Source organism: Callithrix jacchus, chromosome 5 (genome assembly GCF_049354715.1).
Source record: "Callithrix jacchus isolate 240 chromosome 5, calJac240_pri, whole genome shotgun sequence".
Taxonomy (NCBI): Eukaryota; Metazoa; Chordata; class Mammalia; order Primates; family Cebidae; genus Callithrix; species Callithrix jacchus.
In genome coordinates this window covers 92,251,789-92,268,849 of record NC_133506.1, presented here as the reverse complement: position 1 = coordinate 92,268,849, position 17,061 = coordinate 92,251,789, and the positions used below count along the sequence as shown (strand labels likewise).

Genomic DNA, 17,061 nt, shown 5'->3' with positions numbered 1-17,061 from the left:
ATCTAGTCTTTCTTTAACATTTTCTTTTCCTCCATAGCCCTTTGATGACTAGCTGCAGTCAATTCCTCCTTGACAGTGTCTTTCCCACTTTACCCCCATGACAACCGTCTTTAGTGTTCTCAATTTTATGATGTTACAGGACTTGGCTAATACTGCTGGTAGAACACATCATATTTTTCATTACAACATAGCAATGGGCATTGGATAAATAATTATTAACTGTAGGAAGAAACAATCGGATGCTGTGTTTGTATTTGCCTCACTTGCCAGATGGTTAGCTTATTTTTGGCAGGCAATAAAACACAGACATACAATAGACATTTAATAAATCTTAGTTGAATAAATAATTACATTATTATATTACAATTTCTTTATAAATAGATAATGTCATCTGGATTTGTTTATATATTTTGTCATAGTTGGTGTTTGGGTAATGTTCAATATTTCTCAACCTGTCTGAAACCATTTTTTGGGAGGACAAGTCAGGAAAAGTCTACTTTCAAATATGCCGATGTACTAGGCCATCTTATATGCAAGGACATTTAATTTTCTAAAACAGCAAGAACCACAAAATTAAGAAATTTTTGTCCATGCTGCCACCAGTTTCAGTTTCACTAATATTTCCAGTTTTTCATAAAATGTCAATGATCAAAGTTAAGAAACATATTTAATAAAAGAACAGAAATAAACAGAAGTAATTGTAGACATTTGTGCTATGCCAGAAATGTAACATTTATTAGGATAATCATGAAGAACTTCCTTAATTTTCAGAAAGATATGACCCACGACTGGAAACAGAATTCCCAAAGCACCCACAGAAAGAGACACTTTAATATGAAGGAATCGAACAGCCTCAGGAAACTGTCGGCATCCACCTATTCAAATTGCAGTTGGTTATAGCTAAATGGTCACTGAAAGTTTCTTGGTCTCTTTTTTGCAGGGGGTGATTGTGATAGTACCATCCTTGTCCCAATTTCTTAAGCAGAGTAAATTAGTTGCAGGTACTGAGCTAGGTGAACTCTAAAGCTTCTAGGCTGCCTTTTTCAATCTCAGGCACTGAACAGAGTAGTCATCCATCAGCAGCAGCTTCTTGGGAGGCAGGGCTCACAGCAGGGCTGAGTGAAAGTGGTGAGGTTGAGGGTCTCCAGGTTTGAAGTTGGCTGGCAGGAGTTGAGCAGGAAGCAGGTGGGCACGCAGGGCTGAGGAATGTGGCAGGGTGGGGGACAGTTGTCACAGCAGGTGGGCTCCAGTAACCAAACTGCGTGTGGGCAGGTGCTGGGCAGGCAGACTCCGCAGCGGCAGGATTTATCATAGGAGCAGATAGTGGTGGCTGGCCCGGTGGGGACACTGCAGCCGTAGGGGACACAGCAATCCATGGTGATGGGGGTCTGCAGTATTTGTGGGTTTGGTTGAAAAGAAGGAAGAGACTTCTGAGGTTTGAATGTCTCTCCTTTCTCTGGGGCTCTTATATACCCTCTCCACTGGGAGTTGGTCCAGTCAAGAGGCTTCTTTCCTGGTCCTTGTTTATGTTAGTATACTCATTATTCTTTAATTTGTTTGACATTCAGACTCCGTAAAGAGTCCCCATTTTCCTAATTAACTTTTATTTGAGTTCATTGCTAAATCCGAACTGATTACTCTTGCTGTTTGTCACTGGAACACAAGCTTTATGAGGTATCACCAAAGCCTTCTGTTATTATATTTTCAACACCAGCCCTGCTGGGGAACACTGCATGACAGTGGGTCTGTGATATGTGGGTCTGCTCTCCAGGGCTGCTGGAGTTTTAATCTTTCACTTTATCTATTCCAATTTGTCTGATAAAGTATTCTTGTTAAAAGTCGAGCTTAATTTTGCTTTCTTTTATCTTTGAGGCCTTTGAAGATCAAAATTACATTAATGTGGAGAAACATGCTATTGAGAAGTATGGAAAAACTTTAAAAAGCACATATTCTAGCTTTTACTTTAAAATATTTTGTATACATTTATTATTATATTATATTACTGGAATCATATTGTGCATAGGTTCTGAAACTTGCCTTGTGTATATGTATATATATATTATAATTATATTTTAAAGGATATTTGATAGTGTTACTTTTAATATTTTCTAGTATTTATTTTTTAATTGCACTTCTAAGTTACTTTAAAATTTTGTATTATTATTCATTGAGGTTATTTTCAACTTTTCTCTACAATAATTGTGGCAATAGAGAGCACCTCTGCATATAATTCTTTGTGTATATTTTTGATTATTTCAGAAACAGAATTAATTATTTGGTAGAATTATAGGGATGAATGTTAATTTTCAGTATTTTTAAGGCCTTTCAGATCATTGCCATACTGCTCATCAGAATGGTTCTATTTACCTATTTTTTTTCAAGTTATCTATTTCCACCAGGTGTGTTTGATTAAGAATTCGCGAGGCCGGTGGATCACGGGGTCAAGAGATCGAGACCATCCTGGTCAACATGGTGAAACCCCGTCTCTACTAAAAATACAAAAAAACCACCTGGGCATGGTGGCGCGTGCCTGTAATCCCAGCTACTCAGGAGGCTGAGGCAGGAGAATTGCCTGAACCCAGGAGGCGGAGGTTGCAGTGAGCCGAGATCACGCCATTGTACTCCAGCCTGGGTAACAAGAGCGAAACTCCGTCTCAAAAAAAAAAAAGAATTCACATGGGGAGAAATGCCAGATATAGGTGATGGGGAGAAAGGCAGCAAACCACATTGCCATGTATGTACCTATGCGACAATCTTGCATGTTCTTCACATGTACCCCCAAACCTAAAACACAATAACAAAAAAATATATATAAGAATTCCCATTTCCTGTATTTTTGATAGATATTTTATTTTAAAGGTGTTTTCCAATTTCATAGGTGAAAAGCAAAATTTTGTGGTTGTTGTGCTTGTATTTCTTTTATACTCAGTTAGATTGAAACATTCTTTCGTATGCATATTGGTCGTTTATCTTCTACTGAGAGCTGGCTTGCTTTGTTTCCTTCAGTGTTAACTGTGGGCAAGTTGAATGTTTAGCTTCTGTCTGTATAGACTAAATAAAATAATAACTTAAGAATAAAAAACTAAAATTCAATTAAAATTGTTACCAAAGGAAACTTGTGAGCCTGAGCTAGATTAGTCTGTTGACATTTGATTTCATGCTCTCTCTCTCTCTCTTTTTTTTTTTTTTACAAGGTGTTGCATTTTTTTTCCTGAAATCAAATGTAGCTGTAGGAGGAAAGATCTGGATTCTAGTACCAGTATGCTATAGAGACTTCAGGAATAGCTCAGTGTTTAAGAGGGAGCACAAGGTGGGCTTGTGGCCAATATAATTTATACACCTCAAATCATTTCCCCTCAGCTTGGTCTCATGTGTCCCGCAAGCCATAGTTCTTCTCACATTCTTCTCACCTCCTCCTTTGGGCACCTGTAGACCTGGGCACGGCAGTGCGCATCTTTGTACTGTTACAGCCGAGCGAGTTGAAACAGAAGTGCCACGTTCTGAGTTTGTTGAGAGTCCACTTTTAATGGCTGGCAACCGAGAGTCAGCTAGACCTCAAACCTCTTGGCCCAGAACAAAGGGCAGTCAACATTTTCTATCAGTTTAGAGTCAGAGGCCGGTAAGCAGATTATTACAGAAGCAGAAGGAACAGGTCAGGGGAAGGGAGTGCAGTGCCTAGCAACAAAATTCTATTTAAAGTTGTTTTTTACTCAGGATGTGGGGTAGGCAGTTACACAGTTGCAGGTACAGGATGTATGGGCCAGTGGGCCCTGTTTTTCTGAAAATTGGTTACAAAGATGCCAGGTGTCTCAGACCACAAGCTCTCAGAACAGAATGCCCTATGTAGCTCAGGGTGGGCAAAATGGAATTGGCAGGATTGTTCAAAATGTATTTATCACAGCCAAGCTAGGGTATTTCAGTATGTTTTGGGAATGGGGATGTGTAGCCAAGAGGACCACATGAGGAGTCAGAAGAGCCATTGACTATTCCCAGTGCTGCTGGTTATCTTCCTTGTTATGGTAAGTAATTCACTTTTAGGAGCCTCATCTATTTTCTCTGGAAAATCAGGTTAATAACATGTATATTCCTTCACTCAGAAGATTATTGTGAGGTTCACATGTAATGAAAAGGGTGAAAGTTCATGAACAACCCTGTAGTGCTATGCAAAAATAAATTATTATCATTAGTGAAGTAAATTACAGATCAAATTCAAGGCAAGGTAAAGATAAAAGAAACATAGTCAAAAGAAGAAAAGAGAAAGAGATGAAGGTAAGTAAGAGAGCAACCTTAAAGGAAAGAGCAAACATTTATATTCAAAGTTCATACAAATAAAGAATCCCATCCATTAGAGAAAGTAATTTGGCATATAAACTAACTTAAAAATTTGAAAAGGTTTCTATGGCTCTGCTTGAAAGAGAGAATTCATGATATCCACTGGTTCATGAACTTTCCCCAGATTTATCGTTGTATGAATACCTGCCAAAGTGTGCATCCTTTTACTTAGGACTGATTAGTATTTCACTTATTATTTTAAAAATAATTCAACAGACACTTACTGAGCAGTTACTATGTGCCAGTCACTGTGATAAATGTTGTATATATAGCAATAAACAAAATAGACATCATCCTTGACCTCATGAAGTTTACAGTCTGGTGGAAGGACTTTTCATACATACATAACATATTATTATAAATTGCTGCTGTTATACATTAAAATAGGAAGGACAAACACTGGGTTCTAAGGGCAAAAGACAAAAAATAAAAGAAAAAAATTATGTTGAGGGAAACATTACAAAGGAAACATGGCTTGTAGACCCTCAGGATTAGAATTTCATGGCAGAAGGCTATCAGCTTCTAACCCGGGATACAATACTTTGAGTTCACCATAAAAGCTTAGAGAATTTCTCTAATCATAAATAAGGCAAGGTTACAGATTAAACAGTTGTAATGTAACAAGTTTATTATAATGAGCTCATCTCTTTTATTAACAAGACTTGCAGTACTTTATTAAAATGTATTTTCTCTGCAGTGGACCTGGGAATTACTCTCCTTTGTTTATAAAGGATGATACTGAGTCATAGAGAGGTGAGATGATTTGCCTTAGATGGTTTGGGAGTCGATGTGTTAAAAACTAAATATAGGACCTATTGGGATTGAGCTACCTTTTATGTGGTTAAAAATGGAAGTTTAAACTATGTGTCAGAAATACTGAGCATTTTATTTTTGAAAACAAAGGATATTTTTTTGGTAAGCTAATGTAGGAAAAACATGGTGATCCTTGATGAGATGGTAGATTTTTGGAGTGCTAAAAATGTACACAGACACACACACACATACACACACACACACTACAAGAAGTTGTCCAGTTTTAGTTACATCTTTCTATAGTCAATAGAGAGATCTGGGACAGTGAAGACATAAGTCAAAGATTAATAATGAAAAGAGACAGTTTGAAGCACAACATGATTGTATCGGTCTCTTGCTTGAAATCTTCCATTGCTTCAAAGTTTAGTCCAAACCCCTTTGCTTTGGGGAATCCCTCATGTCCAGGTCTTAGTATTTCTGTCTTCTCTGCCTCACCCTCTTCAATGCATTGTTCATTCAGTCATTCCCAACTACCTCCTGTGGCTTACTTAAAAACACCAACCCGTCAACTGCCTCCATGATTTATGAAGCTGCTGTTCTGTATGGAACAAGTGTTCCCTTGTAATGCTGAGTGATTCTGCAGTGACTGGGAGGTAAGCAGCATGTCAGGCTAGCATACAGGAAGCATAACTAAAACCTAGATTTGCTGACTTGGTGTCAGAGGTGAGGAGTAGTTATGGAAGAAATATACCCAAAACTAACATAAGCAAAGGACACATCTTGCCAGAGAAATAAAGTTTATTGGAAAACCCGCCAAGAAATTCTTTTGCCTCTATGAAAATACCCAATACAAGAAATAAGAGCCAGGAAGCAATGTGACCAAGAACACATATTCTGACGTCTTAAAGATTGAAACAGTATTTTGCTAATAAAACACATTCACCTGCCTACATGAACCAAATCGTTATTCAGCTAAATAACCATAAAAATTCTTGGGTTTTTTTCCCTCCATTAAAACCAAAGGTAAGTTCTTCATATCTGGGCCATCTGGTCTACTTAAACATCTGGTAAACTACTGAGGCAAGTGAATACAGAAGAGATAGCTTCTGGGTTCTTCATTGTCGGGCACTGAGCAGGGTAGCCATCCATCAGCAGCAGCTTCTTGGGAGGCAGGGCTCACAGCAGGGCTGAGTGAAGGTGGTGAGGTTGAGAGTCTCCAGATTTGGAGTTGGCTGGCAGGAGTTGAGCAGGAAGCAGGTGGGCACGCAGGGCTGAGGAATGTGGCAGGGTGGGGGACAGTTGTCACAGCAGGTGGGCTCCAGTAACCAAACTGTGTGTGGGCAGGTGCTGGGCAGGCAGACTCCGCAGCGGCAGGATTTGTCGTAGGAGCAGATAGTGGTGGCTGGCCCGGTGGGGACACTGCAGCCGTAGGGGACACAGCAATCCATGGCGATGGGCGTCTGGTTGGCTTTCAGCTTCTTAGACAGATGAGGTTTCTGAGGTACAAATGACGGTTCTCTTGTTAGGACTCTTATATACCCTCCCCACTGGGCGCTGGTCCAACTGGAAAGCTTCCTGTTTTGTTTATGGCACCCTTTCCCACTAAGATTCTCTAATCAGTTTGGCATTTACATGTATGTCCATCAAGAGTTCCCGCTCTTATTAAGTTAATCATATTTTTGACTCATTGGCTTGTCATTTTTGTCACAAGATCATCACATTTTGTCTCCACAGGTTTCTGGCATGCCAAACCTTACATGACTTTGAAGGTTATCAATCCAAGTGATAATTGAGCTGTAATTTTGGAGGCTAAACTCTTCTTGTTTTTCCCTCTTAATTTAAAATACTATGGATAACATAATGTGATTTCTAATTACTAATTCAGAATGAGCAAAGCAAATGATTAATGGGACTATTTTCAACTCAGTAAAGTCAACAAGAATATGACTGTTTATAGATAAATGTTTCCTGTGACTATAGGCATCTCAGAAATGTTTGCATTATTTGTTAATATTATAATTCAGGTTCTGCTGAGCAAGCAAAGTGGCAGAATGGTACAGGACGTAACCCCTTTTCATTATTTTTAATAAATTTGTAGTGAATTTCTCAAGGTTGTATTATTCCATGGATTGTTTTCTCTAAAAGAGTCTCTATTCTCAAAATTATGCCTATCTTGTGGTGAAACAAAGTATAAATTCACTGGAAGGAAGGATCCACACAGTGGTTACTCTTTGTTGAATGTACCATTTAAAAAAAAGCCATCTCAGCCTTGATTCATTTTCACATGAATGGTGTACATACTTTAAAATAAGATGAAATGGGAATTAAAAGGAGAAATCATAAGAGTCACAGAACAACAGTGGATTTTGGCAGGATATCTGACCCAATGCAATTTAGAACTATGACATTCATAAAAATCACTTTTCCACTAACTTATTCCCGACACATGTTTATTTGTTTTCATAACTTGGGTCTTGAACTGGATTGAAATTCCTTTGAGGTTTGCCTTAAGCAACATTCTTTACTTCAGGCAGCCAGAAATTGAACTCGATAATCTGAAATGTGTACTGTGCTATGATTCCAACATCTTCCCATACCTCTCCATGATCAGCACAAATCCATTCAGATAGTATTATATAATTTAAATTACATACTTGTTGCATGGCAATTTGATTGTTGAATAAACAGAAAGCAAAGATTCTTGGTGGGTTGTTTCTGAGGGGACATTACCAAAAACCAGTATGATCTGTTTAAAAGAGAAGTAAGTTCACTAAAATCAGTGGAAAATATCAAATGTTATTGCTGTTAATCTTATATGTTAAAACAGCCAGTTTATCTTTTTTTAACAACAAAAAATGTGGTACATATATGCCATGGTATACTATGCAGCCATAAAAAGGAATGAGATCTTGTGCTTTGAAGAAACGTGGATGAAGCTGAAGGCTATTATCCTTAGCAAACTAATGCAGAAACGGAAAACAAAATATCACATGTTCTCACTTACAAGTGGTAGCTAAGTGATGAGAATACATGGACACATAGAGGGGACTAACAGATGCTGGAACCTATGAGAGGGTGGAGAGTGGAAGCAGGGAGAGGATCAGGAAAAATAATTAATAGGTACTAGACTTAATACCTGGGTGATGGAATAATCTGTACAACAAACCTCCATGACACAGGTTTACCTATGTAACAAACCTGCACATGTACCCCTGAACTTAAAAGTTAAAAAAAAAAAAACAAAACAGAAAACGGCCTTCAAATGATATTTATTAGCAGGAATTTACAACAAATGCCAAGGGTGTTGCGCATCATACAGATGGTGCCATGCAGTTCCAGGCTTTTGGCGTCCCAGGCAAAGAATTGGAGGAGACACACAGAGCAAAACAAAGCAGCAAAAGCGTATTGAGAACAGTATTACACTCGCAGAGCGGGAGAGCAGACTGACCTCTACGAGATGAGATTAGCACCAGCTTGATACAGATTGGGTCTGTGTGTGTGTGTGTGTGTGTGTGTGTGTGTGTGTGTTTCTCTTCCCAAGGCTGCCCAATCTCTAGCCAGTGGCCTCCTCTTTGATTGACAGGCTTGTTGTTAGTTACTTTGGCCCCTGTGTGCTTGCGCATCATTTCCAGCCCATAATTTCAGTGCATGCATGATATGCAGTCCATATGCATAAGCTTTAATAAGCTGATTTTCATACAGGGTCATCAAGCCTATTCCTGAAGAGTTACCCCTTGCTGGTTTGGTCCCTTATCCTGCTGGTCATGGGGGCCTTACTTGCTTCTCTATCTTACTTTTGGTTTTGGCTGTTTAACATCTGCCACTTTTTTTTTTTTTTTTTACAGGTTCTCACTCTGTCACCCAGTCTGGAGCACAATGGTGTGATCTTGGCTCACTGCAGCCTCCGCCTCCTGGGTTCAAACGATTCTCCTGCCTCAGACTCCTGAGTAGGTGGGATTACAGGTGTCCACCACTATGCCTGGCTAATTTTTGTAGATAGGGCAGTTTCACCTTGCTGGCCAGGCTGGTATCGAACTCCTGACCTCAAGTGATCCATCTGCCTTGGCCTCCCAAAGTGCCAGGATTAAGACTGAGCCACCGTACCTGACCTAACTTCTGCTTCTCATCTTGCTTCTTGCTTATCTGCCCCTTCACCTTGCTTCTGCTCTCTGCTTTTATTCACTCCGCCCTTTATCCAAGTTTTAATTCCCTTTGCTATTTGCCTGCCTCAGTTCTTGCCTACACTTTACCACTAAAGACAGACAAACAAATTCGAGTGGCCTTCTCAGTATAGTATAAAATTCAAAGTTAATCAACTGGTATTGAAATCATCAAGGAAATGTTTAATGTTTACTTACTCTCGACTTACCAGCCTCTCTCATCTGTAATAAGTCAGTGGCTTGGCAAGTAGGATATATGAAGTGAACCCTCTCCCATTCTCTGTGTTCTCTCTGACTTCTCTTTTAAAACTTATCTTGAAATATTATACAGATTCTGGAGATCCACGGTACAACATGGTGACTCTAGTGAACAACGATATACTGCGTTTTTGAAAAATGCTGAGAGAATGGATTAAGTGTTCTCATCACAAAAACGATTGACTATATGAGGTCGTGTGTGTGTTAATCATGCAGCACATCACATAAAGTGAAGGTTGGAGTCTCCTACCCTCTGTGACCTTGTTCATGCTATTTCTTTAGCTTGAAGTGTCTTTTCCAGCTCTCTACTTTCCAAACCCTGTTGATTCCTCAAGATTCAGCCAAGCATCCCCTTCATAAAGAAACTTTAGGTGATTCTTCTAAATGTTTTCATCCTTTTCTCTGCTCTTATAAAATGTGCTGCCTATTCCCTTTCAACCTCGTTTCTTTCTGCTGTATTTTATAGTTTATCACTTAAATTTGTTTTCCTCACTCCAATGCAAGGCCCTTGGAAGTGGTCATCATATCTTAGTCTTGTTTGTCTCTCTCATGCACCTAGGATGATGCCTGAAACATAGCAGGCATTTGATAAATATTTGCTGAATCGGATTAAATTACAGCTTAGAATTTAAAAGCTATTTTTTTATTTTTATAATGACTTTCTGTAATAGTAACCCTATATATAAGGAGAGTGATTCATTTTTTGTGTGAATTGCTTTACAGTTTTCAAAACATTTTTAAATTCAAAGATTTACCTAAATGAGATGGTGAAAAAATAGGGCTTAGCTCAATCTTTGAGATCCTTTCTGTGAGCACACTGATCTCAAATTGCCAGCTTCCCTGCCTCTTTAAGGACACATGTGAGTTTATGTAGAGGCAGGGAAAAAAAATAAAAATCAAAGGTAGGTGCTGAGCTTGGCATTTGAAACAATTCTGAACTTAGAGCCTCATGCATTTCACTATCCTCACAGTTTACTTCAGGTATTTACATATCCCTGAGAGGCCTCTTTTTGGTTATGAAATTTATGTTAATGTCATCAGAAAGTGTAATTCTGCTGGATATATTTATAAGTTTATGATGCATTTGTCAAGAGTCATTGGGCAATTATAGCATTAAATGTTGAGACAGTATGTGGTTGGGAGTAGAGGTGTTTATTTAGTTTTGAAGTAAGAAGATCTATGATAGCATTTTTCTTCCATTTCTCATTTGAAATCACTGTTTACAGCAGGAAGAGAAAACTTTTGTAAAACTGAAGGCACAGTGCCATAATATTTTCTTCCAAAGCACGTAATTAAAGGCCATTTGCTGAGCAGCCCTTAATGACTATTGAAGGTTCTTAGGGCAATTGGGCAAGCTTCTTGGCTAGCAGCAAGGTGGTTTGCACTCCCAAGGCTGGACGCAGGTGGTGACAGAGAGCCCGGTCAGGGTTGGAGCTGGGTGGCAGTTGCTGAGCAGCCAACAGGAGGGCACATAAGAGTCAGGCATGCAGCAGGGCAGTGGGCAGGTTTCAAAGCAGGTGGGCTGAAGGAAGCTGATCTCACGCAGCCAAGTGCAGGACAGGCAGACTTCACATTGACAGCTTATGTCAGAGGAGCAGATGATGGTGGCTGGGCCAATGGGGATGCTGCAACATCCTTGGAAACAGGAATCACAGCAAGAAGTGGTGCCAGTGGACCAGGAAAATTTTTTGTTTGCAAAGGAAGGCTTTCTTCTGCAAAGCTGTCCTCTGTGAGTCTTTTATATCCACCTATCTCAGGGAACGTGGCTCCCGTCTGTCAGAATGTTGGACGAAACATCCTTGCTGCTGTTTACATCATCCTGTAAAAATAACACACTAACTTCTTATGTCTCAGACGCGGGATCACCTCTCCTTCAGTTCTATCTGGTTGTGTTGCTACATTCAAACTTGCTGTAGTTTCAAAATGGTGTTGGTGTAGTTCTCCACTTCATCACATGTAGACACATCCATATTGTATTAGTCTGTTCTCATGCTGCTATAAGGACATACCCGAGGCTGGGTGATTTATAAAAGAGAGAGGTTTAATGGATTCACAGTAGACCTGCCTCGGCCTCCCAAAGTACTGAGATGACAAGCATGAGCCACTGCGCCCAGCCTCAGGAACAATTTGAAGGAAAAATGAAATACCTTGTTTTTCTATTACATTATCAAGGATGAACAGTTATTAACTTTAAGGGCAGTCGTTTTACCTTGATTATTGATGCTCGTCAGAAAACTGAAAATGTGTTTGAGTTGCCAAACATTCTGCATTTCAATTCAAAGTTAATGATCCAGCCAATATGTCTTCTCTGCTGAAACTGCTAATCAGTAAAGTCTGACTTTTTAGGAAAGATTTGTTCTTACCTTAGAAACACAGATACCTTTTTTATACTCATTGTATGCACTCAGTTTATTTTACACTATAATCACCACAGAGAAAGCACAGTTGCTGTGTACAACAAAAGATACAATTGACAGGGAAAATGTATTGTCAAGCGTCATATACTTTCTCCTGAATAAATAGAGCCACCAATAACCACATTTCTCTTTGACATACTGCTGTCTGTGGAGAAGGTGAGCGCTTTGGTGTAGTGGGAAGAGGAGGGACTTTGGACTTGGTTTGGGGTTTAATTCCTTCTCTCTCACTTATGACTTAACTTGTGTTTTGCAAGTAATTTAATCATTCTCAGCCTGAGTTTCTGCACCTGTTAGTACACTTACTGCACCTGTTGGTGATGCAGGGCAGGTAAACACCAAAGTGGGGCTTAGCCTGCAAGGATTTTTGGCTTTGCTCAGAGAAAAATTCAAGGGCAAGCCAGAGGGAGAAAACAGCTTTATTGAAGCAGCAGGGTTATAGCTCCATGACTGCTCCTGCAGAACAGGGCTGCCTCTGTAGGCAGAGAGTAGCGGCTCGGAGCAGTTTTGCATCTTTATACCTACTTTTAATTACATGAAGATTGAAGAGTGGTTTGTGCAGAGATTTCTAGGGAAGCAGTAGTAATTTTCAGGTCATTGGGTCATTGCCCTGGAAAGGGGTGGCAACTCAGGTGTTGCCATGGCAACGGTAAATTGACACAGCACGCATGTCTGATTGGAAAGCTGTTTCTGTCCTCACGCTGTTTTAGCTAGTCCTCAATTTGGTCGAGTATCTGAGCCCACCTCTGGAGTAGAGTCCCACCTTCTACCTCATTCGAAAGCATGCCCAGTAGATAGTCACTCAATGTGAGCTGTTCCTAACGAAAGCAGTAAAAGTAATGAGGTAGAATGGGGTTGGTTAGTTGCATGGGGTACTTGTTACTTCGACTGCTTCTGGATGATCTAGAATCACAGAATGATAAACTGAAAAGCAACCTTAGAGATGGTCTGATCAAACAACTCATTTTACTGATTTAACACTTGAGACCCCGAGAAATTAACTGACTTGCTCAGGGCCACAGAGGCAGCTCAAGGCAAAGCCAGGGCTAAAATAACACATCTTCTGGTTTCCAGTTGGGGATTTATAACTAGAAAAGGGCCCTTGAATGCAAAAGGCCCATAGTAGTAGTAATAGGAGCTTCAAGTTATTTCCAGCATTAAAAATAAACTCTCAATTTTTATCCCTAACATGTATGAAAACATGAAAGCTACTTTGTTTTTGACTAGAAAAAAGGTAACTTGGCGTGGTAACAAAGGTTATCCTATAATAATCCTAAACATTTCATTGATATTTATAAATGTATTTCTGAAAAAAAATGAAGGGATTAATAAACTTTTTTAAGAAAGTCATTTGGGAAAAATACATATTTCAAGAAATAAAAAGATACCCAACCTAAGTGTCTGTCATTCAATGAGTGGATAGAGAAGCTGTGGTATTTGTACACCATGGAATACTCCTCAGCAGTTAAAAGGAATAAAACTGTCTTTTGCAGCAACTTGGATGGAGCTGGAGGCCATTATTCTGAGTGAAGTGGAGGGGAAACCACAGGAATGAAAAACCAAAAACCATATGTTTTCACTTATAAGTGGGAGCTAAACTAAGTGTGCAGAGGCATACGGAGTGATATAATGAACTTTAGAGGTTTGAAAGGTGGAGGGTGGGAGGGAGGCCAGGGATAAAACCCTGCATACTAGGTACCACGTATACTCCTCAGGTGACAGGTGCAATAAAATCTCAGAATTCACCACCACTATATAATTAATCTATATAACTAAAACCCATGTATCACCCCAAAGCTACTAAAATACCTAAATACATACATACATACATACATATTTTTAAAAGATGCCTTTGGTGAGAAAGTTGGGAACTGCCATATGGCAGTAATGCTAAGAGTCTCTCATGTGTCAAAGGTTGATGCTGTGGACACAGTGTTTTCTACACTTTGGGGCATCTGGTCCTCACAAGAATCCTGAGACAAAAGCAAGGCAGAGAGTTTAACAAGAAAACTGAGCCTTCAGGAAACCAAGCTACAGGTAGGAAACCACTTTACTAAAAGGGAGATTGAGACTGAAAGGGAAGCAACTGTCCCAAAGGCCAAAGGCAAGTCCCCCCCCCAAAAAATACAATGATATCTGTTTTCTACAAAGATCTAATTGCACTTAGATTTTTCTAAGACAAATAAGGACATGAATTAGTGGTTATCATAAAAGTTTTGTACTAAGAGGAAACTGTGTCTTTTTGCTCTCGGAATTGTGTGACTGTTTCTGGTGTATAGAAAATACTGCACTGTAGTCTGATATTTTAAGCATATTTCAATGTTGTGATATTATATGTCACTTAGATTAGCAAACATCTAATCATAGTCATGACTAATGTAAACCAATGTAAGCCCCATTTGAGGGTGCAATGAATACTCAATAAATGCTAATATTAAGTCAAAATGGATTTTGGGGAAGACAGCATATATGAAGAAATGTATATATATACTTTTCAAAACTGCTTTGCATTTTTAGCTCAGAATTTGAGATGACTGTGACTAAGATAATAAATTATTTATATGCACCAGCACAGTGATAAATTTGTGTGTCAATTAAGGAAGAAAGAAAAATCAATGTCAGAATCAATGGAAACTAAAATCAAGTATTTTAAAAACAATCTATTAATCTCTAGACTCTAGCAGAGTGCTTGGCATGGCAGACATCTTCCAGCAACATCTATTAAATAAATATCTGTTAAATAAAAAGATCCCATAAAATGAGCTACCACATCTTTTACTTTTAACCTATCACAAAGAACCGTATCTATTTTTTCAATAAATTCCACTGCGAGAGCTTTTATGCTGTTGGGGTAAATCTTGAATAGTGTGATAACCTGCTGTTCAGGTTTAGGTAGGCATTCCACTTTCCCTAATGGGAAATATGAAAATAAATAACATACACCATGGAATACTATGCAGCCATAGAAAAGGATGAGTTCATGTCCCTTGCAGGGACATGGATGAAGCTGGAAACCATCATTCTCAGCAAACTGACACAAGAACAAAAAAACCAAACATCACATGTTCTCATGCATAAGTGGGTGTTGAAAAATGAGAACACGTGGACACAGGGAGGGAAACATCACACACTGAGGCCTGTTGGCGGGTAGGGGAGCTAGGGGAGGTATAGCAGGGGGTGGGGAGGTTGGGGAGGGATAACCTTAGGAGAAATACCTAATGTAGATGACAGGGGATGGATGCAGCAAACCACTATGGCGCGTGTATACCCATATAACAATCCTGCACAATCTGCACGTGTACCCCAGAACTCAAAGTATAATTTAAAAAAATAGGAAAAAAATTTGAAAGTTGACTATACTACTGCTACACTCCAAATTTCATTCTGGTGTTACCTGTGCCATCAACTCTGTTTAAACTTTGAAAGTATCTCAGGTCTAAATTTCTTCACTTTCTGATAATAGAGGTCATATCTATTTTGTGTAGGAAAAGACAGGGAAGAGCACGTTTTACATTGATTTTTAAATAACCCTAAAATAAAAAGAAAATAAATCATCACAAGGTCATATCTGCTAAGTTAGAATAAAATTTATTAACAAATAGTCAAATCGGTTATTTCTCAAAGAGGGATGAAATAGCCTAAAAGACAGAAAGGAGGTCTCCAACTGTACCCAGAGAAGCTAAGAATGAAGAAGATTCATCGAGACTTGGCCCCAGGAATTGGGAGGGCCTTAGCCTTGATGTAGGCAGTGGTGAGAGTTGAAGCTCAGATGATGCGGAGGACACTGGACAGCCGCCTCACAGAACCTGTGCAGACTCGGCTGGTTAACAGCAGGGCTCACAGGGACTCTCACAGCCAGGCTGAACGTAGGTTGTCAGGTTGATCCCACTCAGTCCGGGAGTCGGGTGACAGCTGTTGAGCAGCCAGCAAGTTGGCACATAGGTATCAGGCGTGCAGCAGGGTGGGGGGCAGGTGTCGCAGCAGATGGGCTGAAGGAGGCTGATCTCATGTGGGCAGGTGCTGGGCAGGCAGACTCCGCAGCGGCAGCTTTTATCAAAGGAGCAGAAGGTGGTGGCAGGGCCGGTGGGGACGCTGCAGGAGCGAAGAGCACAGCAATACATGGCGATGGGAGGTGGGTTTTTGTTGAGTTGAGAGGAGAAGTCTGTTGGTGTCTTGATGCTCCTCTCTTCTGCCCTGGCTCTTATATACCCGTCTTCCTGGGCGTCAGCCTATTACCGACGGATTTTTCCTCATGTTTCAGTTTATAGCTATCTCCATAAAAACCGTCTAATTACTTAAGTGTTTATGACCTAAGATACACGGCTCACCTCGTAAAAGAGATTTAGGTTGTTTTGTTGTCAAATTAGGACTCTTCACATTGCCCGTGTGTCACTGCACAGAAAGCTTCATTCCAGTCTTCAAAGGCACCGGGCCATTATCTTCTAATCACTACACCCTTCCCAATAATGGCTCGGTATGCCAGGCATCTGCAAACCTTTCCCACTTGTGTTGGTAACTTTTCAGATGAAGAGGACAAGAAAGCTTTTTGTTCGCTGTTCTGCCAGTGACCAAAGGTTCTATGTGTTCCTTTAGGCCCTCTGGCTGAAAAAGGGACAACATTTTAGATTTATTGTTTGCGGCTCCAAGAAACTGAATGAAGATGAATGGATGGAATCTACAGAGAAATAGATTTTGTGTAAAGAGGCACTTCCTAGCAGAGCCGTAACAAGCCATTTGTTCTTCATTCCCTTCAAACATGCTCCAAATGATAACTTGGTAAGAACACGCAGATGGGAGTCAAGACCTGCATGAGTGGCAAAGATGAGTGTCCTTTCAGCTCCGTCCAACTGTGTTACAAATGAAGGTTGTTTATGACCAAAAAGCTAGTTGTACTGGGACATTCCGAAGCTCAATGGTGCAGTATTTCCCAGATTGAGTTCCATGAACACGGGTTCCAAGGGACTTGAAAGGGTTTTCTGGTAAATAAGTTTGGGAACTACTGAGTTCTTCATGGTTGGGCCTGTCAGAGCCTTTAATGTGCTAAAGCGCTCTGTGACTTTTCAGTATATACCTATAGCATATATTTTTCTCCAAACGTACTTGACCATGGGCTGCACTTTGTTTGTTTTCATAGATTAGCTTTA

General features: G+C 39.8%; 3 protein-coding genes across 3 annotated transcripts; all 3 read right to left on the bottom strand.

The window, feature by feature from the left end:
* Positions 1–707: 707 nt before the first annotated feature.
* LOC100391946 (keratin-associated protein 3-3-like) lies at positions 708–1,443 on the bottom strand. Its single transcript, XM_008997543.5, has one exon. It carries the CDS (start codon positions 1,374–1,376, stop codon positions 1,077–1,079), a length of 300 nt encoding a protein of 99 aa, XP_008995791.1. The 5' UTR covers positions 1,377–1,443; the 3' UTR covers positions 708–1,076.
* Positions 1,444–5,865: 4,422 nt separating this feature from the next.
* Positions 5,866–6,590, bottom strand: LOC100392308 (keratin-associated protein 3-3). Its single transcript, XM_008997544.5, has one exon. The coding sequence runs from the start codon at positions 6,531–6,533 to the stop codon at positions 6,234–6,236; it is 300 nt and encodes a 99-aa protein (XP_008995792.1). The 5' UTR covers positions 6,534–6,590; the 3' UTR covers positions 5,866–6,233.
* Positions 6,591–15,484: 8,894 nt separating this feature from the next.
* KRTAP3-1 (keratin associated protein 3-1) lies at positions 15,485–16,095 on the bottom strand. The gene has a single exon (XM_002748576.6). The coding sequence runs from the start codon at positions 16,036–16,038 to the stop codon at positions 15,742–15,744; it is 297 nt and encodes a 98-aa protein (XP_002748622.1). The 5' UTR covers positions 16,039–16,095; the 3' UTR covers positions 15,485–15,741.
* Positions 16,096–17,061: the final 966 nt, after the last annotated feature.

What these genes read in the sequence shown, in the direction of transcription:
- LOC100392308 (XM_008997544.5), bottom strand. Translation starts at nt 6,533, where the DNA reads ATGGATTGCTGTGTCCCCTACGGCTGCAGTGTCCCCACCGGGCCAGCC.
- KRTAP3-1 (XM_002748576.6), bottom strand. Translation starts at nt 16,038, where the DNA reads ATGTATTGCTGTGCTCTTCGCTCCTGCAGCGTCCCCACCGGCCCTGCC.
- LOC100391946 (XM_008997543.5), bottom strand. Translation starts at nt 1,376, where the DNA reads ATGGATTGCTGTGTCCCCTACGGCTGCAGTGTCCCCACCGGGCCAGCC.